Here is a 20664-nt window from a genome sequence, read left to right as displayed (position 1 = left end):
CAGGACTGGAGCATGGGAACCAGGACTAGTTAGGAGTCACGGGTAGGCTTTATTCTGCATGCTGACTCTGAGTCTGTGACGATGTCACCACTTGCTGTCTTGTTGCTACTTCCTCCCAGCTTCTGTCCCCCATCTCAGCTTTAGGGGGATGTGAAACAGGTGAGGAGACACAAACCACCCCAAAAGGAATTGGTGATGATATCACCACCTTTTGAAGTGAGTTCTCTTGCCACTCTGGGTGCAGAAGCTCCTGATGGGATTCAGTGTATGTGGGAAGGCTCTGCTCAGAGGAATTGAAGCACTCCTTTCCTCCTCCCTTCTGCCCCATTCATAAAGCTCATTACCATTTTAAAGGCTTGGAGACCACAGCTGTGCCCAGAATACTCATTTGTTTAACCCGATGTTTCCCGAACTCACTGGTCCACCCTGCACATAGTCCTAAAGGCCTCCGAGTATCACTGCAGAGTCCACTGTGTCCATGAAGGCAGGTCATGTCAGGGACAGGCCCAAACAGCTCACCAGTTGCTAAGTCCTCTCCCTACTCCTTAACTTCCTCTGCACAGCCAGGCCTAGGGCTCTGTTCTCCTTGTTTCCATCCTCTGAATCTAGAAGCTGCTAGGTTCTCATTGCTCCCAGGTGGGGCCTTGGCACAGTGGGCAGGGAACTCAAGAGGGTGGGGCCTCCCCTAGGATTTGGGTCACCTCCCGGAAGAAAGGGATGCTGACGGGCAGGCCCCACAGGCAGAGCTGAGCAGATGGCCCAGAGGATTATGAAAATCCAGCTTTGTTCTCAGCTAGGGAAGCTCAGGCTAGAGGAGGGGGAGGTAGTGTCACCAAATTGCACTTGGAACAGCCAGGCCCCAAAGAATGTCATAAATGAACAGGCTTCCTGTCTGGAGGCCGTGGAACCCCTAAGCCAGGCCCATCTTCAGCAGCTTAGTTCTGATCCTGGGGTGGCAGAGGGCAATGAGGAGAGCCCACCTGAGCTCTTATATAGGAGTGTTTCTTTTTCACTGGCCAACCTTATATACACACAAGGATAGGGAGGATAGTCAAGATAGAGGGGTGATGATGAGTTTAAGGTAATGGTGAAGATGATGGTGGTGGTGATGATGGTGATGACAGTGATGACGGTGGCGATGGTGATGACGATAGTGATGTTGGCAATGGTGACGGTGGACCGTCTTAGTACTTGTGTGATTGTTGTGATAAGATACCATGACCAACCGACTTAGAGAGGGAAGGATTTCTTTGGGTTTATGATTCAAGAGGGATGAGAGTCCACCACCAGCACAGTGGCAGACAGTCATGGTGGTGAACAGCAAGCTGAGAGCATGCCATAAACTACAAGCAGGAAGCAAAGAGAGCAAACTAAGAATGGTATGTGGCACTGGAAACCTCAACGCTCACCCCAGTGACGCACTTCCTCCGGCAAGGCCACACCTCCTAGTCCTACGCAAAACCGTCAACAACTGGGACCAAGTGATCAGATCCCAAGACTATGGGGGACATTCTCTTTCAGACTACCACAGTGACAGCTGCCTTTCACTAAGCACTCACTTCATGCATGGAGATGCCAGCTGTGCCATCCGCTGTAGAACTCAGAGGTGTACCATAACGGAGCCTGAGTCTGAGCCTGGCCTCTGGCTCTGGAACACGTATATTAAGCTAAGCTAGCCAGAGTGTTGTCAGCTGTGGCTTGCACAGCCTCAGTCAGGGCTGCCCTACTCGGCTGCTGTGCAGTGAAAGCTGTCATTGATGGCTCCTCATGGTTTCGGCCACTGAACCCCTGCATACAAAAGCAGACCCTGGCTTCCCAACTACATTCACACCCCAGCTTGGAACCTGGCTTCCCTCCTGCTGACCTCCTCCGATGTGCTTCTTCATCAGCTGCCTCCCAGAAAGCCGCCCATACCATCTTCAATGGCAGAGCACAATTCTTAGGGTTCCTCTGTGCATGTGCTATCTCCTTCATTGAGTCAAACAGCCATTTGGTATTTACTATTATCATCAATACAGATGTTGGAAATATTTCGTTAAAATGTTAATGATTATTAAATATGTATTGGATACATATAATAAATATTATTAGTAACAATTATTGTTACCAGTGTAAAGGCGTGGGCTTTGGGGCCAACGTGGTATTGTGATGCAGGTACTTGGCTGGTGATCTCTTGGGACTTACCTTCTGGGAATTCAGGACTCATAGGGGCTCACAGAGACTGAAACAGCAATCATGGACCCTGCATGGGTGTGTTCTAGGTCCTCTGCATGTGTGTTGTGGCTGTTTAGCTTGGGGTTTTCGTGGGACCCTAACAGTGGAAGTGGGGGTGTCTCTGACCGTTTTCCTGCTCTTGGGACTCTAGTCCTCTTTTCTGGGTTGCCTCATCGAGCCTTGATATGAGGGTTTGTGCCTGGTCTTACTGTAACTTGTTATGCCGTGTTCCACTGATATCCCTGGGAGGCCTGCTCTTCTGAAGAGAAATGGAGGAGCAGTGGATCTGAGGGAGAGGGGAGGTGGGGATGGGAACTGGGAGCAGTGGAGGGAGGGGAGGCTGTGTGCAGGATGTATTGTATGGAGAAAGTAGTCCCTGCCTGCCTCCCTTCTAGCACCTCTGTAAAGAGGAGGCGGCTAGTAAGTCCTCAACCCCATCTGGGCTCCACTGAAAAATGGTATTCGTGATTACCAGGGTGAGTATGGGGCTCCTGTGTGGAGGACAGATGAAGCCTGACTGACTCATTGTGGCCTCTTTCCCAAGAGCTTGTCCCCACCTGGCTCCTCTCTCCTTGCTTCTCTCTTCCTTAGGTGCACCTGTATTCAGACTTGCCCCAGCCCATTCAGAGCATCCACTCTGCGTCAATGCCACAAGGAAGCAAGGTCTTGTCCTTCTCTATCCCGCAACCCAGATCCGCAGAGTGGTGGCCTGGCCCTGCGCAGGACTCACAGGCCTCTGAGGTCAGAGGTGAGTTGGGGAAGAAGTCAGGGCTTTTGCCACCCTCCTGCTCATGGAAGACATTTGGCCCACCCTGGATGGCAGTGGCTTACAGCCAGAGTAGAGTGTCAAGGCCCTCTGGGCCAACTGACTTGACCAAGCTCAACATCCTCAGTAGAGCCTTAGTTAAGCTACCCGGTCTCCTGGCTCTGTGGTGTGGACACATATGGCCTCTAGTGAGTTCCCACACGGAGCTGGTGAGGACCATACCTTTTATAACCCCATGACAGCTGGGAGATCTGGGACTCAGAGAGACAGAGGCATGCTAAGGTCACATAGCTTGGAAAGGAAAGAGCCAGGATTTAAACCTGCTTCTCCCTGAATAGAGTCCGTACTTGTAACTGAGAACCACCCCCTAGGTCCAGCACCACCACCTCTCAGCTTTGCTCTAGGGTAGATCCATGCTTCATTTTCTCTGGGAGTGGAGCATCGTAGTGGCCAGCCCTCTTCCTGAGCTAAAGTGAAGGTAGCCAGAAAGGGCCAGGCTATGGCTTGGTGATGGGGTGGTCTGAGGTGCCTCAGGCCTTCAGCCTCAGTGGCCTGGGAGACCGTTCTCAACCCCAGGGTTCAGCGGCTGTGTATTCCAGGGTGGTCGTCCCCACGAGCAGACCTGAGTCCCTCCTCGTCCCCCAGCATGGCTACTCCAGGGCGACTTCCTCAGAGCCAGGACATTGCCACGGATCAGCCCTCCAAGGGACAGACCCAGGCACTGACCTCTCAGGCCAGCCAGCTCCTGGCCAAGGTGAGTAAACCCCAGCTTTGTCCCCCAGGACCCCTCATCCCAAGGGCATGGGGCCTTGTGTGAGATTCTTCCACCAGCCCCAGAAGTCTCTGCTTCACCTCCACGTGGACTAACTCAGCCTTCCAGGAGCTTGAGCATCCCTCTTGCTCTCAGGTACCACGTGACCCAGCCTCCTTGTCACCCAGGATAAAGCTGCAGCAACCTGTCTGTTGTCACAGCTCCTCCAAGCAGGCTTGGCGGAGTCTCATGTTTGTCCACGGGGAGACCCGCAGCTCTCTCTGACCTCCCTAATATTTTTCTCTCTGTGACAAACTGCCTCCTCTTTGTTCGTTCATTACCAACGTCAATTCTTGGTTGGTTTTTCAGCCAACGCTCCATCTCAGAGTTGCCTGCAGGTCTTTGTCTAACTTCACACTTGGCTTTGTTCCAAAGGTGTCTGGAGAGACTTGTGAAGATGCAACGCCTTAACCACATTCTGAAAACGGAAGTAGGGGAGCTGGGGCAGAGGGGAAGTCCACATAGAGAAAAATAAATTAAGCTAGCTCAAAGCCAGTAAACAAGATGTTCAGTTGGGCCCCAAGCCCTCAGCCAAAATTACACCTTGGGCTTTGAGCTTCCTGCTCTCCATTACAAAAATATGAGCACAATCAGTACATTGCCTTGTCTGAAAAAACAATTCTGCAACCGCTGCCACCATTCTTTTACTTCCTCTGTGGGGCTTGGGGTAGGGCAACAGCTTTACTGAGATCTAATTCACACTCACGCTACCCTACAACTTCCACTCATTTCACATGTGAGCGGCCACGCATTTTCCTGTGGCAGGGTCCTGCACCACCAAGGTCCGTGTCAGCAAGATGCAGTCCAGAAGGCAGCCCTGACCGTCCCACCCTCCAGCCCCAGCACCCACTCCCCTTCGTGTTCTCTGTAGTCTGTCTATTCAGGACGTGCCATGTGAGCTGATTCAGCCGAGTTCCTCCTTCGTGTCTGACATCGTGGAGTTCCCCTGGTGTTTTTGGCTCCTCTGTGGCACAGCAGTGTCTGTCATTTCATCGCCACCATTCTTGGTCCTGTAACCGGGACAGCATCTCTCTTCCGTAGTCAGGTCACACTGAGCAGGAGCAGGGCATGGCTAGCACGCCATGTAGAGCCACACTGGCCCGCCTGGGAGCCACTGGCCTTTACCGGGCTGTTTAGATCTTGTCATAGGATAGCTTGAGGGAAGGGTGTGCTGAGCGTGCAGAGCACACTGAGGGACAGATCAAATGAGACTTTCAGCCTTCTCACAGGCTGGTAGCTCATGCCTGAATTCCCAGCACCTCAGAGGTCACCATGAATTCAAGGCCAGCTTAGGGTACTGAGTGAGACCCTGTGTTAAAAAACAAAACAAAACAAAACAAAAAAACCCCAAACAACAACAACAATAAAATCTCTCTCAGGACTCATTGGTAATTTTTTTTAAAACTGATTAAATGATACTTGTGATCAAATAAAAAATATTATGACAGGCCTGCAAGATGGCTCAGCAGGAAAGGGTGCTGGCTACCAAGCCCAGTGACCTGAGTTCCAACCCAAGGGAACACACTATAGAAGGGAAGACCTGACTCCTAAATCTTGTCCTCTGACCTCCACATGTACAACATGGATGTTCATGCACACAAGTGTATGTGTCCACAGTCCATGCATGTGCATGCACATTTAATAAATGCAATTTAAAATAGAATATGTATTACTACAATTGATTTCCCCCATTTTTACATTTTAATTTCCACAAAACATTTAATTGTATTGGATATGTAGCTATTACATTTGTACTTCATGTATTATATGAGTGACATGCAATTTAATTATATAAATTCCTCTGTTTCGGTTTACCCTAGTTTTCCCTAATAAATATGCCTGGAACTTGCAGGGATCCTCCTGCCTCTGCTTCTTGAATGCTGGAAATAAGGGCAGGCACCACTATGCTCAGCTTCAGTTTCTATTTTAACTATTATTGTTTTTGTCTGTGGTGCCAGGGACAGGACTCAGATCCATTCCACCACTGTGCCATGCCCCAAGCTATAGACTGACACTGTGGACTCTCCCAGGGCTGAGGCCTTTCTCCGCCCACAGAGGACTAAGCAGGTGCTGGAGAAACCATTTTATAGAAGAGACTCGGCACCCCTGTTTTGCCACTTGCTCAGCTAGGGCTCCTAGAACTGTTCCCCACGGATGCTGTGAGACATACACAGATGCATCCTATATCTCCCTTTAGTACACCCCAGGTGGTGCCCTTACCTTTATTTGGCCCTGAACAATAGGTCTTGGAGCCTTTGTGGATGGGGATATCCCATGAGCCCTCCTTCGTGGCTGCATACTGTTCCTCAGACTGGCACGAGTGCTGTTCCTCCCACCAGGCAGACTGCAGGCAAGGTCCCTCATAGGCCTTCCTCCACATACGCGCACCTCCTAGATTTTTCCCAGGGCTGTCCTGGCTAAGGCCAGAGATGGAATCTACTTCCAGTACCCACCTCTCTGCTGGAAAGATACCCTACATTCTGAAGGTAGCCCAGCCCTTGCCACCTGACCCAACCCAGTGTGGCCGAGTGTGTGAGGGTCAGCACGGGGCTCAGCTTCATAGAGCATCTTCTTTCCCTCCTGTGTCTAGGTGGAGTCCTTCAAGGAACTGGTACTGGCAGGACACCTCCCACCACAGGACCGAATCAAGGTACCGCTACCCAATGTGGGAGTTAGTTGCACCAGCAGTGGCCAGAGAGCCTGTCCCCAGGGTTGAGTCTCTGAGTCCCCTCTTTGCTACCCCCAGCGGCTGCTTACTGTGTCATGCTAGCGAGCCCTTGCTGAGCCATAGTGGCTTCCCAGACACAGTGATGTGCCATCACTGTTTTATCTCTTCATCATAAACGCCCACGGGAGCTGTGATCATTAACCCTGCTTAACTGTGATGATGCAGAACCCCAGAGAAAAGTGACAGTGAAATCACACATCAGAGGGTGGCCGAGGGCTGAGCTGGGGCTGATGTCTCCCCAGTTGCGACCCCTGCCTTGCTGTAACCCGACTCCCCTCCCCCAGCTCCAGAAAAGGGCATTTGCTTTCTAACCCTTTTCCTGTTGTTTTCTGAAACTTGGAACCAGGGGACCAGGGGTAGAGAGGAAAGGGGATCATTTCTCCCATGAAACTGTTGCAGTGGATAAATCCGTTTCCTTTGGGTTCAGGTTTTAGGTAGTTATAGCCAGATGTGTCCCATCTTTCCTGCTGCCAGTGAGGGCCCCAGGCAGGAGTGTTTGGGACCCTCAGACCTGGGAGTTTGTGTGTGGAAAGACTGGTAGCATGCCATGGGTGAGATCAGGGTCCCTACAGAGGTGGCAGAGACCCAGGAGTAGTACCTGTCCCCTCTCCAGAATCTCTTCTGGGTCTCTCCCATTGGACAGAGACCCTGGCAGTCTATCGGAAAGGGCCCAGTTAAGGGCACAGGGGAAGAAAAGTAGAAATCTAGCCTAGAGGAGCAGATGCAAGAGGACCCCAAGAAATGTCACACACATGTGAGTGAGAACATGTGACTTTGTCCTTGTCTGTCTTTACTTAGCCTAAGTCCTGTGAAGCCATCTTTCTTGCTACAAACGACAATTTAAAACATCATTTTCTTCTGCTCCATCCCCATTCCCCCATATCTGAGGAGTCTGGGGGCTTCTGGGAGATGAGATGTGTCTAGAAACTACCTTCTAGGTTCAGTTTGTTCCTAGGCTCACGTAGGAAGGGACGAGTAGGCCGGAGACCAACAGCCGTATGTTGATGACTGTGTTTGTGTTTACTATGAGGGCCCAGCAGAGTACTTAGGATCAGGAGCCCTGTGGGTCTGGGTTCAAGTCTTGCCTGTACAATCTGCTCACTTGCTGTGTGAGTTTCAGTAGCTTAAGTAACATCTGCGTGCTTCGCTGGCAAATTATCTCCCCCACTGAGAGTCTGTTAAAGTGGAAAGGAATGAGTGCTGAACGCAGTCATTTCTCTAAGAGCTACTGTGCCAGTCACACTCCACAGTGTGAGACAATAATGCCTTCAGTCCTCACTATCTGGGGAAGATAGTGACTTTTATTATCTGAGTGGCACAGTTTTCACATCAGGAGCGTGTGTGTGTGTGTGTGTGTGTGTGTGTGTGTGTGTGTGTGTGTCCTGTGGGGACACAGTGGTAGGATATTTGATGCTGCATCTGACCAGGTACTACGGGGTCCTGTAGTCTACCCAAGAAGAGCCAGTGGTCTCGGGGCTGGTTCCTAGGCTTCATGTGTCTGGTGGCAGACAGTGGCCCCTGGGCAGAAGCCTCCAGAGGTGCTCAGCCACGGCCTCTGTTTCTCAAGCCCTATGTGAGTCCCCCACCCCACGACCCACCTGTCCATTGTGTGAGCATGGAGCCCTTAAAGAAGGCACTCAACACTGTGGGCCCTGTGTTTCAGAGCTTAGAGCAACTGAGAGCTGCCCATGTGGCTCTGGAGGCAGAGTACCTGCAGGCCTGCAGCAAACAGCACCTGAACCCACAGTCTGATGCCTCCAAGGGGAGTCCCAGGACCCTCCACCTCTGCAGGTAGGTGCTGGGGAGACAGGAAGACAGGTAGGACAGGCCCCTGGCTCCCTCTGTCTCCAGGAAGAAGACACTTGGCACTGTGTTACGGGAGCAGAGGGGTCCCCTGTCCTAGTGAGCAACGTGTCTAGAGCTGAGAATCCAGTCCCTTTAGAAACGTTTCAAGCTCCTCGTAGACTATGGGGAAACTGAGGTCTACTCAGAGTCACGCAGCATGGGTTCAGCAGAGGGGACAGAGCTGAGGCCTCGTGGTCCCAGTGGAGTCTTATCATCTTGCTGCTGAAGTTCTTGCCATCAATAATGGCTTATGTGGACCCCAGAGGGCACTCCCAGGATCTCTGATTTGACTCCTATCACCATACTGATATTTCCTCCTTCCAGGGAGCTAGAGGCAGAGATCTACCACCTGGGGCTGTGCCTGGAAGAGCTGCAGGACCACATGGGTCAGACCCATAGAGATCCAGAACCATGCAGGACAGACCTGCAGGACAGCACCCCAGACATGCCCTTTCTGCCCACTCATCTGTCCATGCCTTCAGGACCGGTCTCTTCACCCGCTGTCCAAACCTACCATGAGGTACTGCTTCACCCCATTGCAATGGGCAGTCCCCATTTCTTTTTATTTATCCCACAGTTTCTTCTCAATATACTTAGAAAGTGTGTGTCATAGTCTAGGCCCTATGACACATGGTGGGGATTCAGTGAGGACAGAAATGGAGAAGGTGACCTCTGCCCTTTTGGAGTTTCTGAATCTGAGAACTAGTTGTAGAGGTAGTTATCATTTTGATAGTGCTCTGAAAGGGAAGCGCAAGTTCTGTGAAAATGAAGGGAGGGCGCTGTAACTGACTGGGACACAGAAGGTGTCTCCGCCGAAGTAATGCTTAAATGAGATAATAGCGTAAGTAGGACTTGTACAAAGCAGAACAGTCGTTCAGTGGCGAGTGAGTGGGCTTTCGTCTGCCGTGTTGCTGGAGACACCAGTACGGATCATGTGAGGCAGGAGCTCGTGGCTCATGTCTCATACTGGAATTAGACCCTCCTTAGGTTTTTAGCAGAGCGTGGCAGAGGCACCTGTGAGTCAACCAGTACGAGGCTGGGTGTTGACAGGGTAGAGGGAGAGAGGAGTACATGAACTTAGCCAAGACTCGGAAGGTTCACTTGCTCATATTTGGATGGCAGTGAGAGAAACCACAGCTAGGCTGGCCTCCAGGCCTGGAGGGCGGGACAAGGGGTGTGGGTGCTTACACAGCTGAGGCACCAGACGCAGCCTCTGGTGTCTTTCGACAGAGCCCTCTTTCCGCACCGTGGTCTGTTGAGGGACAACCACTTTCCCTGGGGTGGGTGAACTGTGGCCACACAGATGTCACTGGTGGCAGTCCCATGTCCCTGGCCCATGGGAACTTGCCTGATGGTGAGGAGCAGGGTAGGTCTAGTGTATTAGTTGAGTGGGCTAAGAAGGCTGGCCCTCAGGGTTGGGGGTCACCCTGAGCCTTGCCCAGTAGAACAAACAACCCTGGCAGGTGGCATCTCCTGTGCTGACAGGAAGTGCAGATGGCCAGGCTACACGGGATTGGTGAGGACAGGTGCCACTGGCAGTCAGTCTGCCCTGGCTTTGTCATGGCTTTAACACATCACACCAGCCTCAATTTCTGTGCGAGGTATGTGCTGGGGCTCTGAGGAGAAGCCATGTCTGCAGTATTCCTGGCAGGCACCAGGAGCTCAGCTCACAGCAGCCAGCATGAAGACCCTGCGGTCTTCACAGGGTCCCACACATGGATAAATGGCAGGAGACAGGCCAACACATCCACTGCTTCCTGATCTTCAGCATGTGGCATGAGATGGCAGAGGCAGGTGCTCAGTTTGACGATTAACCTCTGTCTCCCACTTCCTTGGCACAGCCTGATGCCATCACCACTTCCCCTGGAAGATCTTTCATCCTCCCCATGAGCAAAGAGGTGGGCCTGGGGAGCATCAGGATAGAGGAAATCCAGAGAGATCTCCCGGCCCCACTTGGGGACAAGGAGCTTCAGGTGGAGCAGGACTTCCATGGCCTTCTGGAGCGGTGAGTGTCCATAGGATGGAGGCAGTCTCCACTGCTGGGCCAGATACAGGGGGCCCTGCTTGTCTCCATGGGCAGAGGTGACATGCCCTGGGCATCCTCCTGCAGATACCTCAGCACCAAGTCTCTCCCTGAAGCCCTGAGGGTGGAAGATGAAGAGGACCTTGGGGAGGAGGAGGAGCGGGATCATCATGGCACCTTGGACGTTGATGGTCCAGCCTCAGCTCTGGGGAAAACAGATGCCGTGAGGGTACCACCAGGACAGTGCTCAGCTCAGGCTAAGAAAAGCCACAGGGCTGCTCTCCAGTAAGTCCCTGGCCTCTGTCACAAGCTCCGATGTCCCACACAGGGGTGGCCATTGTCAACACAATCAAAAGAGTTAGGGAGGTAGCTCAGTGTAGGAGGACCTACCTGCTTAGCATGATCCAAGTTCAAGTTCCAGTTCAGGGAGAAAAAAGTATCTAGCCTGAGATATTGCTGTCCTGTTTCTTATATAGTTTTCAAAGTTAGTTTCTGTCTGTAACACCAGACTCTGTTCTTCCATTCATAATAACATTGTCTTCTGAGTCCATGGAAGTCTGTGGAAATAGCTAACACAGGAAAGGGGGCGTGTGAATGCTTGGGCTCTCAGGACCTCTGCTTCAGCCACGTCTTCATGGTTGTTATGCTGTGGTGTACCGGGTAGGTTATTTTGGCTTCTCACATTACCATTAAAGGGAGTACGAGGTTCAGAGGTAGAAAGTGCTCACAGCTCGGTGACAGCTATGATGGGTCTCCAGGAATATGAGTCTGATGCCAGAGCTTGCCCCTGGACCGGTGCTCTCAGGATGGGCCGAACCCCCAGGTCTAGGGCACCTGGCTTACGTGGGGGCTCACAAATGCTGTCTCTGTCCCTGCTAGGGAAGATGAGGAATGGGTGGTTTCCATGAAGCCACCAAGCTTCCGGACATCCACGGCCAGAGAGAGGAACACAGCAGGCCTGGATACAGCTGAAGTGGCTCAACGGGGCACCAGGCCCATGGCTTCACATCAGAGCAGTCTGACTAGCCTGGAAGAGAGTGGGCCCTCAGGGCTCCTTCCTCGCAAAGCTCTGCTTCAGGCTGGCGGCTCCCATGCTGAGGTGAGTGTGCCTGTAGAATGGCCAGAAGATTCCTTGGTGTTTAGGCTGTTTCTGCCCTTCGATTGTTTTACTCTGCTCCTGTTCCCGCAGCCATAAGCCTGCCCACCCATAAACATTTGGGCCCAATGCCTCCTCCAGCCCTGTCCTCGGCTAGTAGCCTCCTTCTAGAGCTGTGGCTTGTGCCCATGTGTCACCATGTGTCAGAACTGAGACCTGGTACCTAACTGTGCCATTTGCACCAGCAAATGCTAATTCTCAAAGTGTTGCAGGGGGAAAGGCCATGGATGAAATGCCACTGAGACTATGTATATGTGTGCACACACACACACACACACACACTACATACAACACACATGCATACCACATGCATGTATACCTACATGGACATACACAGGCACATATGCACACACACATGCACACCTACATACAGGCAAACGAATACACACGGAGCATGCACGTATACACATGTCTGCAATCCTAATGAACCAATGACAGTCTCTGCTCAGACCTGAGCCCTCTGAGGTGGCTGGACCTCCCTACCCACATGTTCCCTAAGTCCTGCTTTAAGTTCATGTGATGGCATGTGCATGACATATGTTGTCCTAGGCATCTCTGCAGCACGTAGAACTGCCGGCACAAAAAAAAAATGGTTGAGGCCTTCTCCTCCTCCTCCTCCTTTCATCTTGCAAGCCCTAGCATCTCTTCCAAGAGCCCAGATGGAGCCCAGTCTTCAGGGCAGCAAGGCCTGCTCAGTGTCCTCATGGGACAGGGACCCCTGGGGGTGTGAGGCCAGGATCTGGGAGGGGCTTCCCACTGCACAGGAATGCTTTCCTCAGACTAAAGAACGTGGCCTGTTCTAGGAGCCCTGGATGCTCTCACCAGAGATAGACAGTGGCTTCGTGGGCTCCGAAACCAGCCTAGTGTCACCCTTCACCCAGACCCCAGAGCACCGGCTTTCCCATGTCAGGTATTCTAACCCACCACTATCACACGCCTGGGGTATCTTGAAAATCCAAGTGTCCGTGGCGGCCCAGAACATGGGCCAGTGGCATCTGCATACCCTCAGTGATGGTTCCTGTTCTTGCCATTCTGACAGAAGGGAAGAGAAGCTGCAAGAGCAAAAGTGCCTTCCTCAGTATCACTCCTCCCGTTAGCAACTGTTCGGAGATATTTTTTACTAAGCAAATGCAGGGATACATGGAGTGAGTAGATCAAGGCTGCAGGGAAGGTAGTACGAGACAGCAGATGCTGTGGACAAAAGAGTGTCAGCATAGCAGGTGGAGAGACCGGAAGGAACTCAAGGAAAAGCTGAGGGCGGAGGAGATCCGCAGGAAGGGGGAGCAGTGAAGTCACCATGGAGACTGGGGATCGCAGGGTGGGGCGCTGGCACCTGGAGCCCTAGCTGGCAACTCAGGTGTACACATGAAGGAAGGACTAGAACTGTGAAGCATGAACAGAGTTCCCTTCCTGCCCTATATGTCTGACAGGTGCACTGTGAGGCAAATGTCAGAAGAGCATGCCTCAGCAGAGGCATCCTCAGTCCCCAGATAGACTGAGATTCTGGAGATGTGCAGCCCTCAGGCTGAGAGTTTGAGCTTTAGCACACAGAGGGGCTTGGGTACCATGGCTTGAGGCCTTTCTGTCTAACCTCAGTGTGTCCCTCCTCCCCTGGCCTACAGCACTCTAGGGACATCAGCCCAGCACATCACTGCTTCTGTGCTGGGTGATAGAACCTCCCATGCCAAGGCCAGGGTCTCTGTGGTTCCCAGAAGAGCTGCTGAGGCTGCCACACCCAGAAGCCGAACCCAGCGGCGTCCATCCAGCCCAAACAGCTCTCTCCAACAAGGAGCACAGAGCTCCCACCTGGAGCAGGCACCAGTGGCTAAGATGGGTGAGTGGGAGCCTGGGTAGGCTGTAGCCTGGAAGTGACCACACTGTATGAATTGAAGCATCAAACAGACAGCTTTGTGTTGTACTTGAGGGAGGGAAATACTATGGAGATTCACCACAGGGGAGCAGAAAAGAGAGCTCAGTTGGGGAGATGCTTCCTTTCCGTTTGATCCCCAAGAACCCAAGTGAGAAAGCAAGTGAGTGACCTGTGTGATCCCATTGCTGGGGAGGCCAAGATGGGTGGATTACAGGGGCTCTCTGCCAGCTAGTCTAGCCAAAATGGCAGCCCCCAGCCAGTGAGAGGGGCTGGGGAGATGGCTAAATGGTCACTTGCAGAAGATCTGAGTTCTAGTCCCAATGTCTGCATCAGGCTCGCACAATTGCCTATACCTCCAGCCCCAGGGAAATCTGACACCTTGGGCCAGACAAGTGTTGCAAAGACACCGACTTGTGCACGCCTGCACACACACACACACACACACACACACACACACACACACACGCACGCACGCACACCTACCTTCCCACCTCGTTTTTGCCACCCTTCAGTTGATGCTCCCGGGCTCATTTCTGTTGCTCATGTTGCCTCTTTCTTCGTCTCTAGTGGTTACCAGGTCTGAGCTCAAAAGACAGAAGCAGATTTCCAAACATCTTCCTAGTGGAACAACCAGCCCAGGCCCTGCTCCAGTCCCCACAGCTGCCTCCATGCCCCATGGATCAGTAGAGAGCACTGCCAACCTCCTCCTCAACAGGACAGAGCGCGAGTAAGTGGCACAGTCTGGGCAATCTCGCCTCACTAGATGGAGAGTGGAGGAGGCAGAAGGCCATGACAGTGCTCCTACCTAGCTTACACATTCACGGTGACCCAGCCAGGACCATGTGTGCCTTCATCTTGCCTCCTAGCTCAGGGCTGCTTTATGAGACCTCTTCTCTAGCTAATGGGAAATGATCGACAGGTACATTTTTCTGACTCTGACACCCACCCCCTCAACACACACACACACACACACACACACACACACACACACACACTAGCCTTGTTGTATGACATCTATATTGCAGATTAATATCAAGCTACGCATGGAGATACACCCATGTAATTCCAATGCCTGAGAGGCAGTGGGGAGGACCATGAGTTCTATACAGGCCTAGGCTAGATGGTGAGAAACTGTCCTGTCTCTCAGGTGTTTTCTGCTGAGATCCTTCCTTGACTGAATAGAAGACCATCTGTTACTTCTTGGAACACACTGGGAACTTTGAAAGGCCATCCTGGCTAGTACGCTCATGTTTGTTGCCCTGTGAACAGTTCTGCCCAGCAACTGGTGTTCTGTGTTATGGTCTGAACTGAATTTGTCTACCCCTGTAGTCTTTGGACCTCTGTGTAGTTGTATGTATGTGTGTGGAGGAGGGAGAGGGAGAGAGAGGGGAGAGAGGCACATTGGCTCATGCTGTACTAGGCCTTGGAGATATAGTGAGGGACTGGACATTTCTTGGCTCTGGAAAAGCTCGCCAGCTCATAGTCAAAGAAGCACGCAGGCACTCTCAAGTGTGATCAGTCCTTCGCTGATATGACGCTGGGCTAGAGAGGAGGAGATGGTGTGTGTTGAGATCAATGACTACAGACAAGCTTTAGAAGTTCCCTGGCTGCCGCTGGGGTCAGTACAGAGGCCAAGGGGTAAAGTCCAAGAAGGATGCCTCAGTAGGGGAAAGGTGACTCCGGACTCAGAAAAGAAGGGACATTTTTAAGAAGAGCTGTTGTGGTGGCATACTGCTGTACTGGCATGCACTGGGGATTGGTGGTCATTAAGTCTCGGGGCGTGCGGGGAAGGACTCTGATGGCTGCTTGGCTTGCTTGCTGGTTCTTGGGCAGGGTCAGGACCGAATCTTCAGAGAAAAATGAGCTGCAGTCCCTACTGAACCTCAGGCAACTAGTGTTAAGTCAGGAAGCCCAAGAGCCTGGCAGATCCAGCCAGAGGACAGATGACACCCAAGGCTGTGTTCCAGGTCCCAGGCCAGGAGGCCAGCCTCTGTGTCCCACGTCTAACCAGCTGCTGGGTGTTCTCACTCTCCTGCAGCCACCGTGGCCTCTGGGCTTTGCCTTGGTAAACCCCAGCATGAGTCTCCCTGGGGATCGCCAAGGAGATCCATGCTTGGTACACACACAGCTTGCTTGGACATGGCCAGAGAGAAGTCTCCAAGCCTTCCTGAGCAGTCACCGCAGAGATCATGTTTGCAGGGAGCACTAGGAGACACTCGCCCAAGAGTTCAGGGACTCCTGAGGGGAGTCCCCAGCCTGGGTGCCACCCACGGAGCGGCTCCAGAGCTCACCTCAGCCCGGAAGATGGCCATGCCAAGCCCAGCTGCTAGTGGTGCTCCACGCATAGGGTCTGTGTCGGGATGTTGATCGGTTTGTTCTCAGCAGTGCTGGCAAGGCTCGCAGGGACCCTGAGAGCTCAGCGAGGGGGGGACCTGGCAGGCCGATACGGGCGATGTTGCCCTTTGGACAGGAGGGTATAGGCGAGAAGCGGGCTGCAGGCAGCCTTGCAGAGAATATCTTCATCTTCCACCCTTCTTGCTCCACAGCACCAGGAGCATGTGGAATCCCCTTATCTCTCCCTTCGCTCTCCCTCCTGAAGCCTGAATCCAGGAATGTACCCCAGCACCTGATGTTTCTGTGGTTATGAGATGGGATGCTTACCCTGCCTACCCGTGGATGAGGGTTTCAGGGGCAAATACACTGCAGGAACATCTTCGCTGGGAGTAGCATAGACAGTAGGAACACCTGCAGGAATAGGAGCAGGTAGTCCAGCTCAGACAGAGGTGCAGCTTCTGAAAGGAGGTAGGGAAGGCAGGGCAGCCCTGATCCAGGCAGGACAGGATGGAAAACCTACAAGCATTTGTTTGTGTGCTTTTTATGTCACCCAGACTGGCCTTGAAATCATGGTGGTCCTCCTGCCTCAGCTTCCTGAGTGCTGGGAGTGCAGGGGTGTGTCACCAAGCCAGCTTCAGTGTTTTCTATTCTGTACCTAGTCTCTGTCTTGAGAAGCTGAGCCAGCAGGTTACAGGGGTCACCCTCACAGGTGGGTTCCCCAGATTTGCTTGTGGAGCATAAACTCAGAAAGGTTGTAAGGTGTGTGGCAAGGGACATTCCAGAATCACCTGGTTATACAGTCTGATCTTGTGTCTACAAAGACACAAACCACCCCACCCAGGCAACACTGGGGTCCCACAAGCTCTGTTATTTGCTTAGATGTTCTTGTTTCTGTCTCCCCGCCACGCCAGCCAGGCCATCAAGGATCTACAGGCAGAGGTATCATGGCTCCGCCTAAGACTCGAGGACAGCCTGCACCGGCCACACCCAAGAAGCCCAACTCCTGTAGTTTCTGCTTTCAACCCCTCCATCCAGACCCAGAAAAAGCTGGAGGATTCCTCACCCTCCTGGGGCTCCCGCTATAGCAGGTAGAAGACCCCACCCCCAACTCCTACCTCTGTTCTCTATAGGGTGGGCCAGTCTCTGGCCCTCTCTGGGCACATGGACTCAGACGCTATACTTTCCCCACCCCCCAACATGGTCATTCTTTTGCCTTTCCCCCACATTTATTTAGTTTATGGCAGGGGAGCATATATGCCATGGTCATCTGTGAAGGCTGCCCCCAAACATTATAGTGGTCTCTGTTCTGTCTTACTAGTAAATCCATAGAGCAGCTGTGTGTGGAGCCTAACGGTGTCGAACCAGCTGGTCCAACAGGAATACGGCAAGCCAGGTCCTCCTCGGTGCCTCGGGATGCTCCCAGACTATTGATAAGTAAGTGAGCAGAGGCTGGGGCTGGTTTCTGGGGTCCCCGTCAGCATGTTGGCTCTGTGGCCAGGGAACCTAGAAAAGCCTGGAGAGGGCCGTCGGGCATGTCTCTGCACTCTGAGATAAAGCACATCTCTAGTTTTAAGCACCTTAGACTCTGCAGTTACCACAAGGGATGGAGCTGAGGATCTTGTACAGGTGGTCCCCAGCCTCCATTGCAAGCAGGATGTACACTCTGCTGAGGACCCTGAAGTCTAGAATACAGGGACTTCACGGACAGAGCACAGCTCTGGAGTTTGAACTGGGGTTCAGCTCCAGTTCCTGTTCCTGGCCAGATTGTCAACTGTTCCGAGCAGATAAAGTGACAGCAAACCATGTAGAAATAGCATCTGCCCCGCGGATACTGCACAGGTTTATGGTAGCCACAAGCTACAGGCTGAGATTCTGGGGCTATGGATTCATGGTTCCCTGGGAAGACCCAAGCCCAAAACCCAGATATCACCCTGACCCCTGCCCTTGTACTGTGCTCACACCTCCAACAGTGTGAGCCCTTCACCTGCCCCTCTGAGGCTCCCTTTCCACCACAGGTTCCGAATCTGAATCGCTTTCCCCTTGGCTGCCATCTGATAAGAACAGGACCTTTGAGGAGCATCCCCAGGTGGCACAGGAGGGGGTGAATCGAAGGGGAAGAGTCTCCTTCCGGGGTCAGTACACAGGTGAGCTCAGCACACTCAGCAAGTGTTCAACTATGCAGCCCCCGACCTTGGCCCATGGCTTATTTTTACCTTGTTTATGTGCACATGTGTAAACACGTTTGTGTGTATGGGCACATGTGTGCATGACTGCATGGGCATGTGTGTCCTCATACGTGTGGAGACCGTAAGTTCTTGCCTGCTATCTTCCTCCATCCCTCTCTGCTTTGTTTACTGATGCACTGTCTTGGTCAGGGTTCCTACCACTGTGAGGAAACACCATGGCCAAAAGCACGTTGGGGAGGAAAGGGTTTATTCAGCTCACACTTGACATCACTGTTAATCATCGAAGGAAGTTAGGACAGGACTCAAAACGGGCAGGAGCCAGAGGCAGGAGCTGATGCGGAGGTCATGGAGGGGCGCTCATGAGCTCATGAGCTCACGGCTTGCTCAGCTGCCTTCTTATAGAACCCAGGACCACCAGTCCAGGAATGGCACCACTCACCATGGACTGGGCCCTGCCCATCAACCGCTAATTAAGAAAAATGCCTTACAGTGAGATCTTGTGGAGGCCATTGAGCCTCCTTCCTCTCTGACGACTTTAGCTTGTGTCAGGTTGACACAAAACCAACCAATGCAAGCAAGATCTCTGACTGAACCTGAATCTCAGCAATTCAGGTACTCCAGGTGGCCATCTTGACCTGGGAGTCCTTCCCCCCACACCCCCAGGGAGAGACAAGACACAAGCAAGGAAGCCACGCGCTGACTCCTAAGCCACGCCCTGCCTCTGCTGGGTGTGCTAACCACGCCCACACAGTGCGGACTGCAGCTGGGAGCCTGAAAGAGGGTGGCAGGAAACAGGCATCTGTGATCTGTGCACATATGCACACGTGTGTACAGCGGGTACATTCGTGGCGAGCACACTCACATGCGCACAGGAGATGGCAGAGGACAGCTAGCGAAACCACCGCAAGTTCAGGAGAGAGATGGTTAGAGCGTTCCCGAGTCCACACAGGTGCTGATGATAATCTCTCTGGGTTATTCTCCAGGCCAGGAGTACCACATTCTGTCCCCCAGGGCCATCCTGAAGGACAGTGGCACAGCCTCCTGTCCCCGCTGCCAGCCCGCTAGGACCCGGGACCCAGGTAAGAGACAGCAGTCTGGTCAGCGGAGGCTCCCCATCGGGAATTTTTATCAGGGATGAGCACAGACTGTCTTATGAGAGGGAGGTAACCCACTCAAGGACGAACAGCTTCCAGGTGGTACAGTCTGTATTTGAACTCGGGTCTTCATGCTCTGGAGCACTGGCCCCGCACCTCATGGACAGACTTTCCCACTCACTTGTTCACTCACTCACTCACTCAGCACCTACCAATATTGTCTCTAAGGAACCATCATGGAAGCAGAGAGGTCGGGGCAAACACAGACCTGGGGTACATGACCAGACCGGGCGTGGGAGGTTCCCAGGGGGTGTGCTGGCCAAGTGTGGTCTGGGGAGCAAGTGCACAAGCCTGATGCTCAGCCAGGGCTGGCACTGGGTGCCTGCAGTGAGCACTGTGGGCTGACCCTGCTTTCCTGCTGGCTGCCCTGGGCGCTCATGGGAGGATTGAGACTGTCTAGGAGGCAACATGGCCTTGTCATCTGGAGGGCCTGCACCAGATGGCCACTTCCCTTGGCAAAGTGCTACCTCATGAAGCCTCAGTTTCCTCGGGTGTAGAGGGGAGATAGGTAGAGTAGCTAGCCCAGTGAGGTGCTGGGGCATTGTGGACTGACACATGAAGGTGCTTAGCAACTAGCCTGTCAGCACCTGCCTGTGTCATCATTACTATCCACATTGTCCTCAAAAAGCAGCCTGGGTAACTCCTGCAGGGGATCTTTCCAGACCTCCTCCTCTTTCTTCCCTTTTAGACAGTCCTGTCTCTAGAGAGCCGCTGGGAGCCGCCGCTGCTGACACCCTCCGCTGTCCTCTGTGTGGCGAAGTCAAGCCCACTGCAGAGGCAGATGGCCCCAGCCCAGGCCCCTCTGGTAAGAATGAGCACTCAGCATCTTCCTCTAGTCATGGGCTTGGCCAGACTTTGGGAACACTGTAAGCTCAGCTAGAGCAAACTAAAGGAAGCAGAGGAGCAACTCCCCAAGGGGTGCCCACCCAGGGTGCCCCACCCACTGCCCGTCACCCCCACATGCAGCACTGGCTGGCTACCCCACCATGCTTGGCTGCAGGCTGCTCACATCCCCACATCTCTGTGTCCTCTCTTCCTTTACAGAGAAGAACACCCCAAGGAAAGCCACAAGCACCTCCCCCAGCCCCAAGCGGAAGAACCGGCAGATGAACTCGCCAGTTCGAGTGCCTCCTGGACTCTGGTACCTGGCTGCTGCACCCCCAGCCATGGCCTACGTCTCCCTGGCTCCCGTCTTGCCTTACCCCCCACCCACTGTGTGAGTCCTCCCTTCCAGCTGCCCCAGCCTATGGGTACCTGCAAAAATCAGCATCCTTACATTATGCCAGAGGGCAGTGAGCCAAGGGTAGTGACTTCCTGTAATTCATCCATATGGAAAATAGAGTGCAAGCCTGACATTCTTCTAGTCACTCAACAAATCCTTAGGGGGCAGATTGCTGGGTGCTGGGGACTCAGGGGTAATCTAGAATGGCAGGAGGGCCCTGTCTCCAGAGTTACAGCTTCCTGAGGATTTAGAACCCTAGCCATCTTCCTATCCTAGTGAGCAAGCCTGTAATAATGAATATGTGTGTATACATATGTATGTAAAGTGGAGATATATATATATATATATATATATA

At 52.9% G+C, this 20664-nt stretch overlaps 1 protein-coding gene across 1 annotated transcript in view; it reads left to right on the top strand.

Annotated features, from left to right (window-relative positions):
* Positions 1-20307, top strand: part of Akna (AT-hook transcription factor) — a 33506-nt gene extending 13199 nt beyond the window's left edge. The window contains exons 5-21 of the mRNA XM_055611615.1: positions 2806-2962; positions 3580-3734; positions 6382-6441; positions 8183-8310; positions 8689-8884; positions 10206-10369; positions 10475-10672; positions 11267-11486; positions 12347-12453; positions 13166-13377; positions 13981-14140; positions 16659-16835; positions 17066-17181; positions 17763-17891; positions 18917-19012; positions 19776-19892; positions 20132-20307. Of these exons, the coding sequence (XP_055467590.1) occupies positions 2806-2962; positions 3580-3734; positions 6382-6441; positions 8183-8310; positions 8689-8884; positions 10206-10369; positions 10475-10672; positions 11267-11486; positions 12347-12453; positions 13166-13377; positions 13981-14140; positions 16659-16835; positions 17066-17181; positions 17763-17891; positions 18917-19012; positions 19776-19892; positions 20132-20307 (2568 nt within the window). The remainder of the gene's footprint in view (positions 1-2805; positions 2963-3579; positions 3735-6381; positions 6442-8182; positions 8311-8688; positions 8885-10205; positions 10370-10474; positions 10673-11266; positions 11487-12346; positions 12454-13165; positions 13378-13980; positions 14141-16658; positions 16836-17065; positions 17182-17762; positions 17892-18916; positions 19013-19775; positions 19893-20131) is intronic.
* The last annotated feature ends 357 nt before the right edge of the window (positions 20308-20664 follow it).

This window comes from Psammomys obesus, unplaced genomic scaffold (genome assembly GCF_907164565.1).
Source record: "Psammomys obesus unplaced genomic scaffold, mPsaObe1.curated_primary_1811, whole genome shotgun sequence".
NCBI classification, from domain to species: domain Eukaryota; kingdom Metazoa; phylum Chordata; class Mammalia; order Rodentia; family Muridae; genus Psammomys; species Psammomys obesus.
The sequence above is the reverse complement of the archived record's forward strand: the minus strand, read 5'-3'. Positions and strand labels throughout refer to the sequence as shown.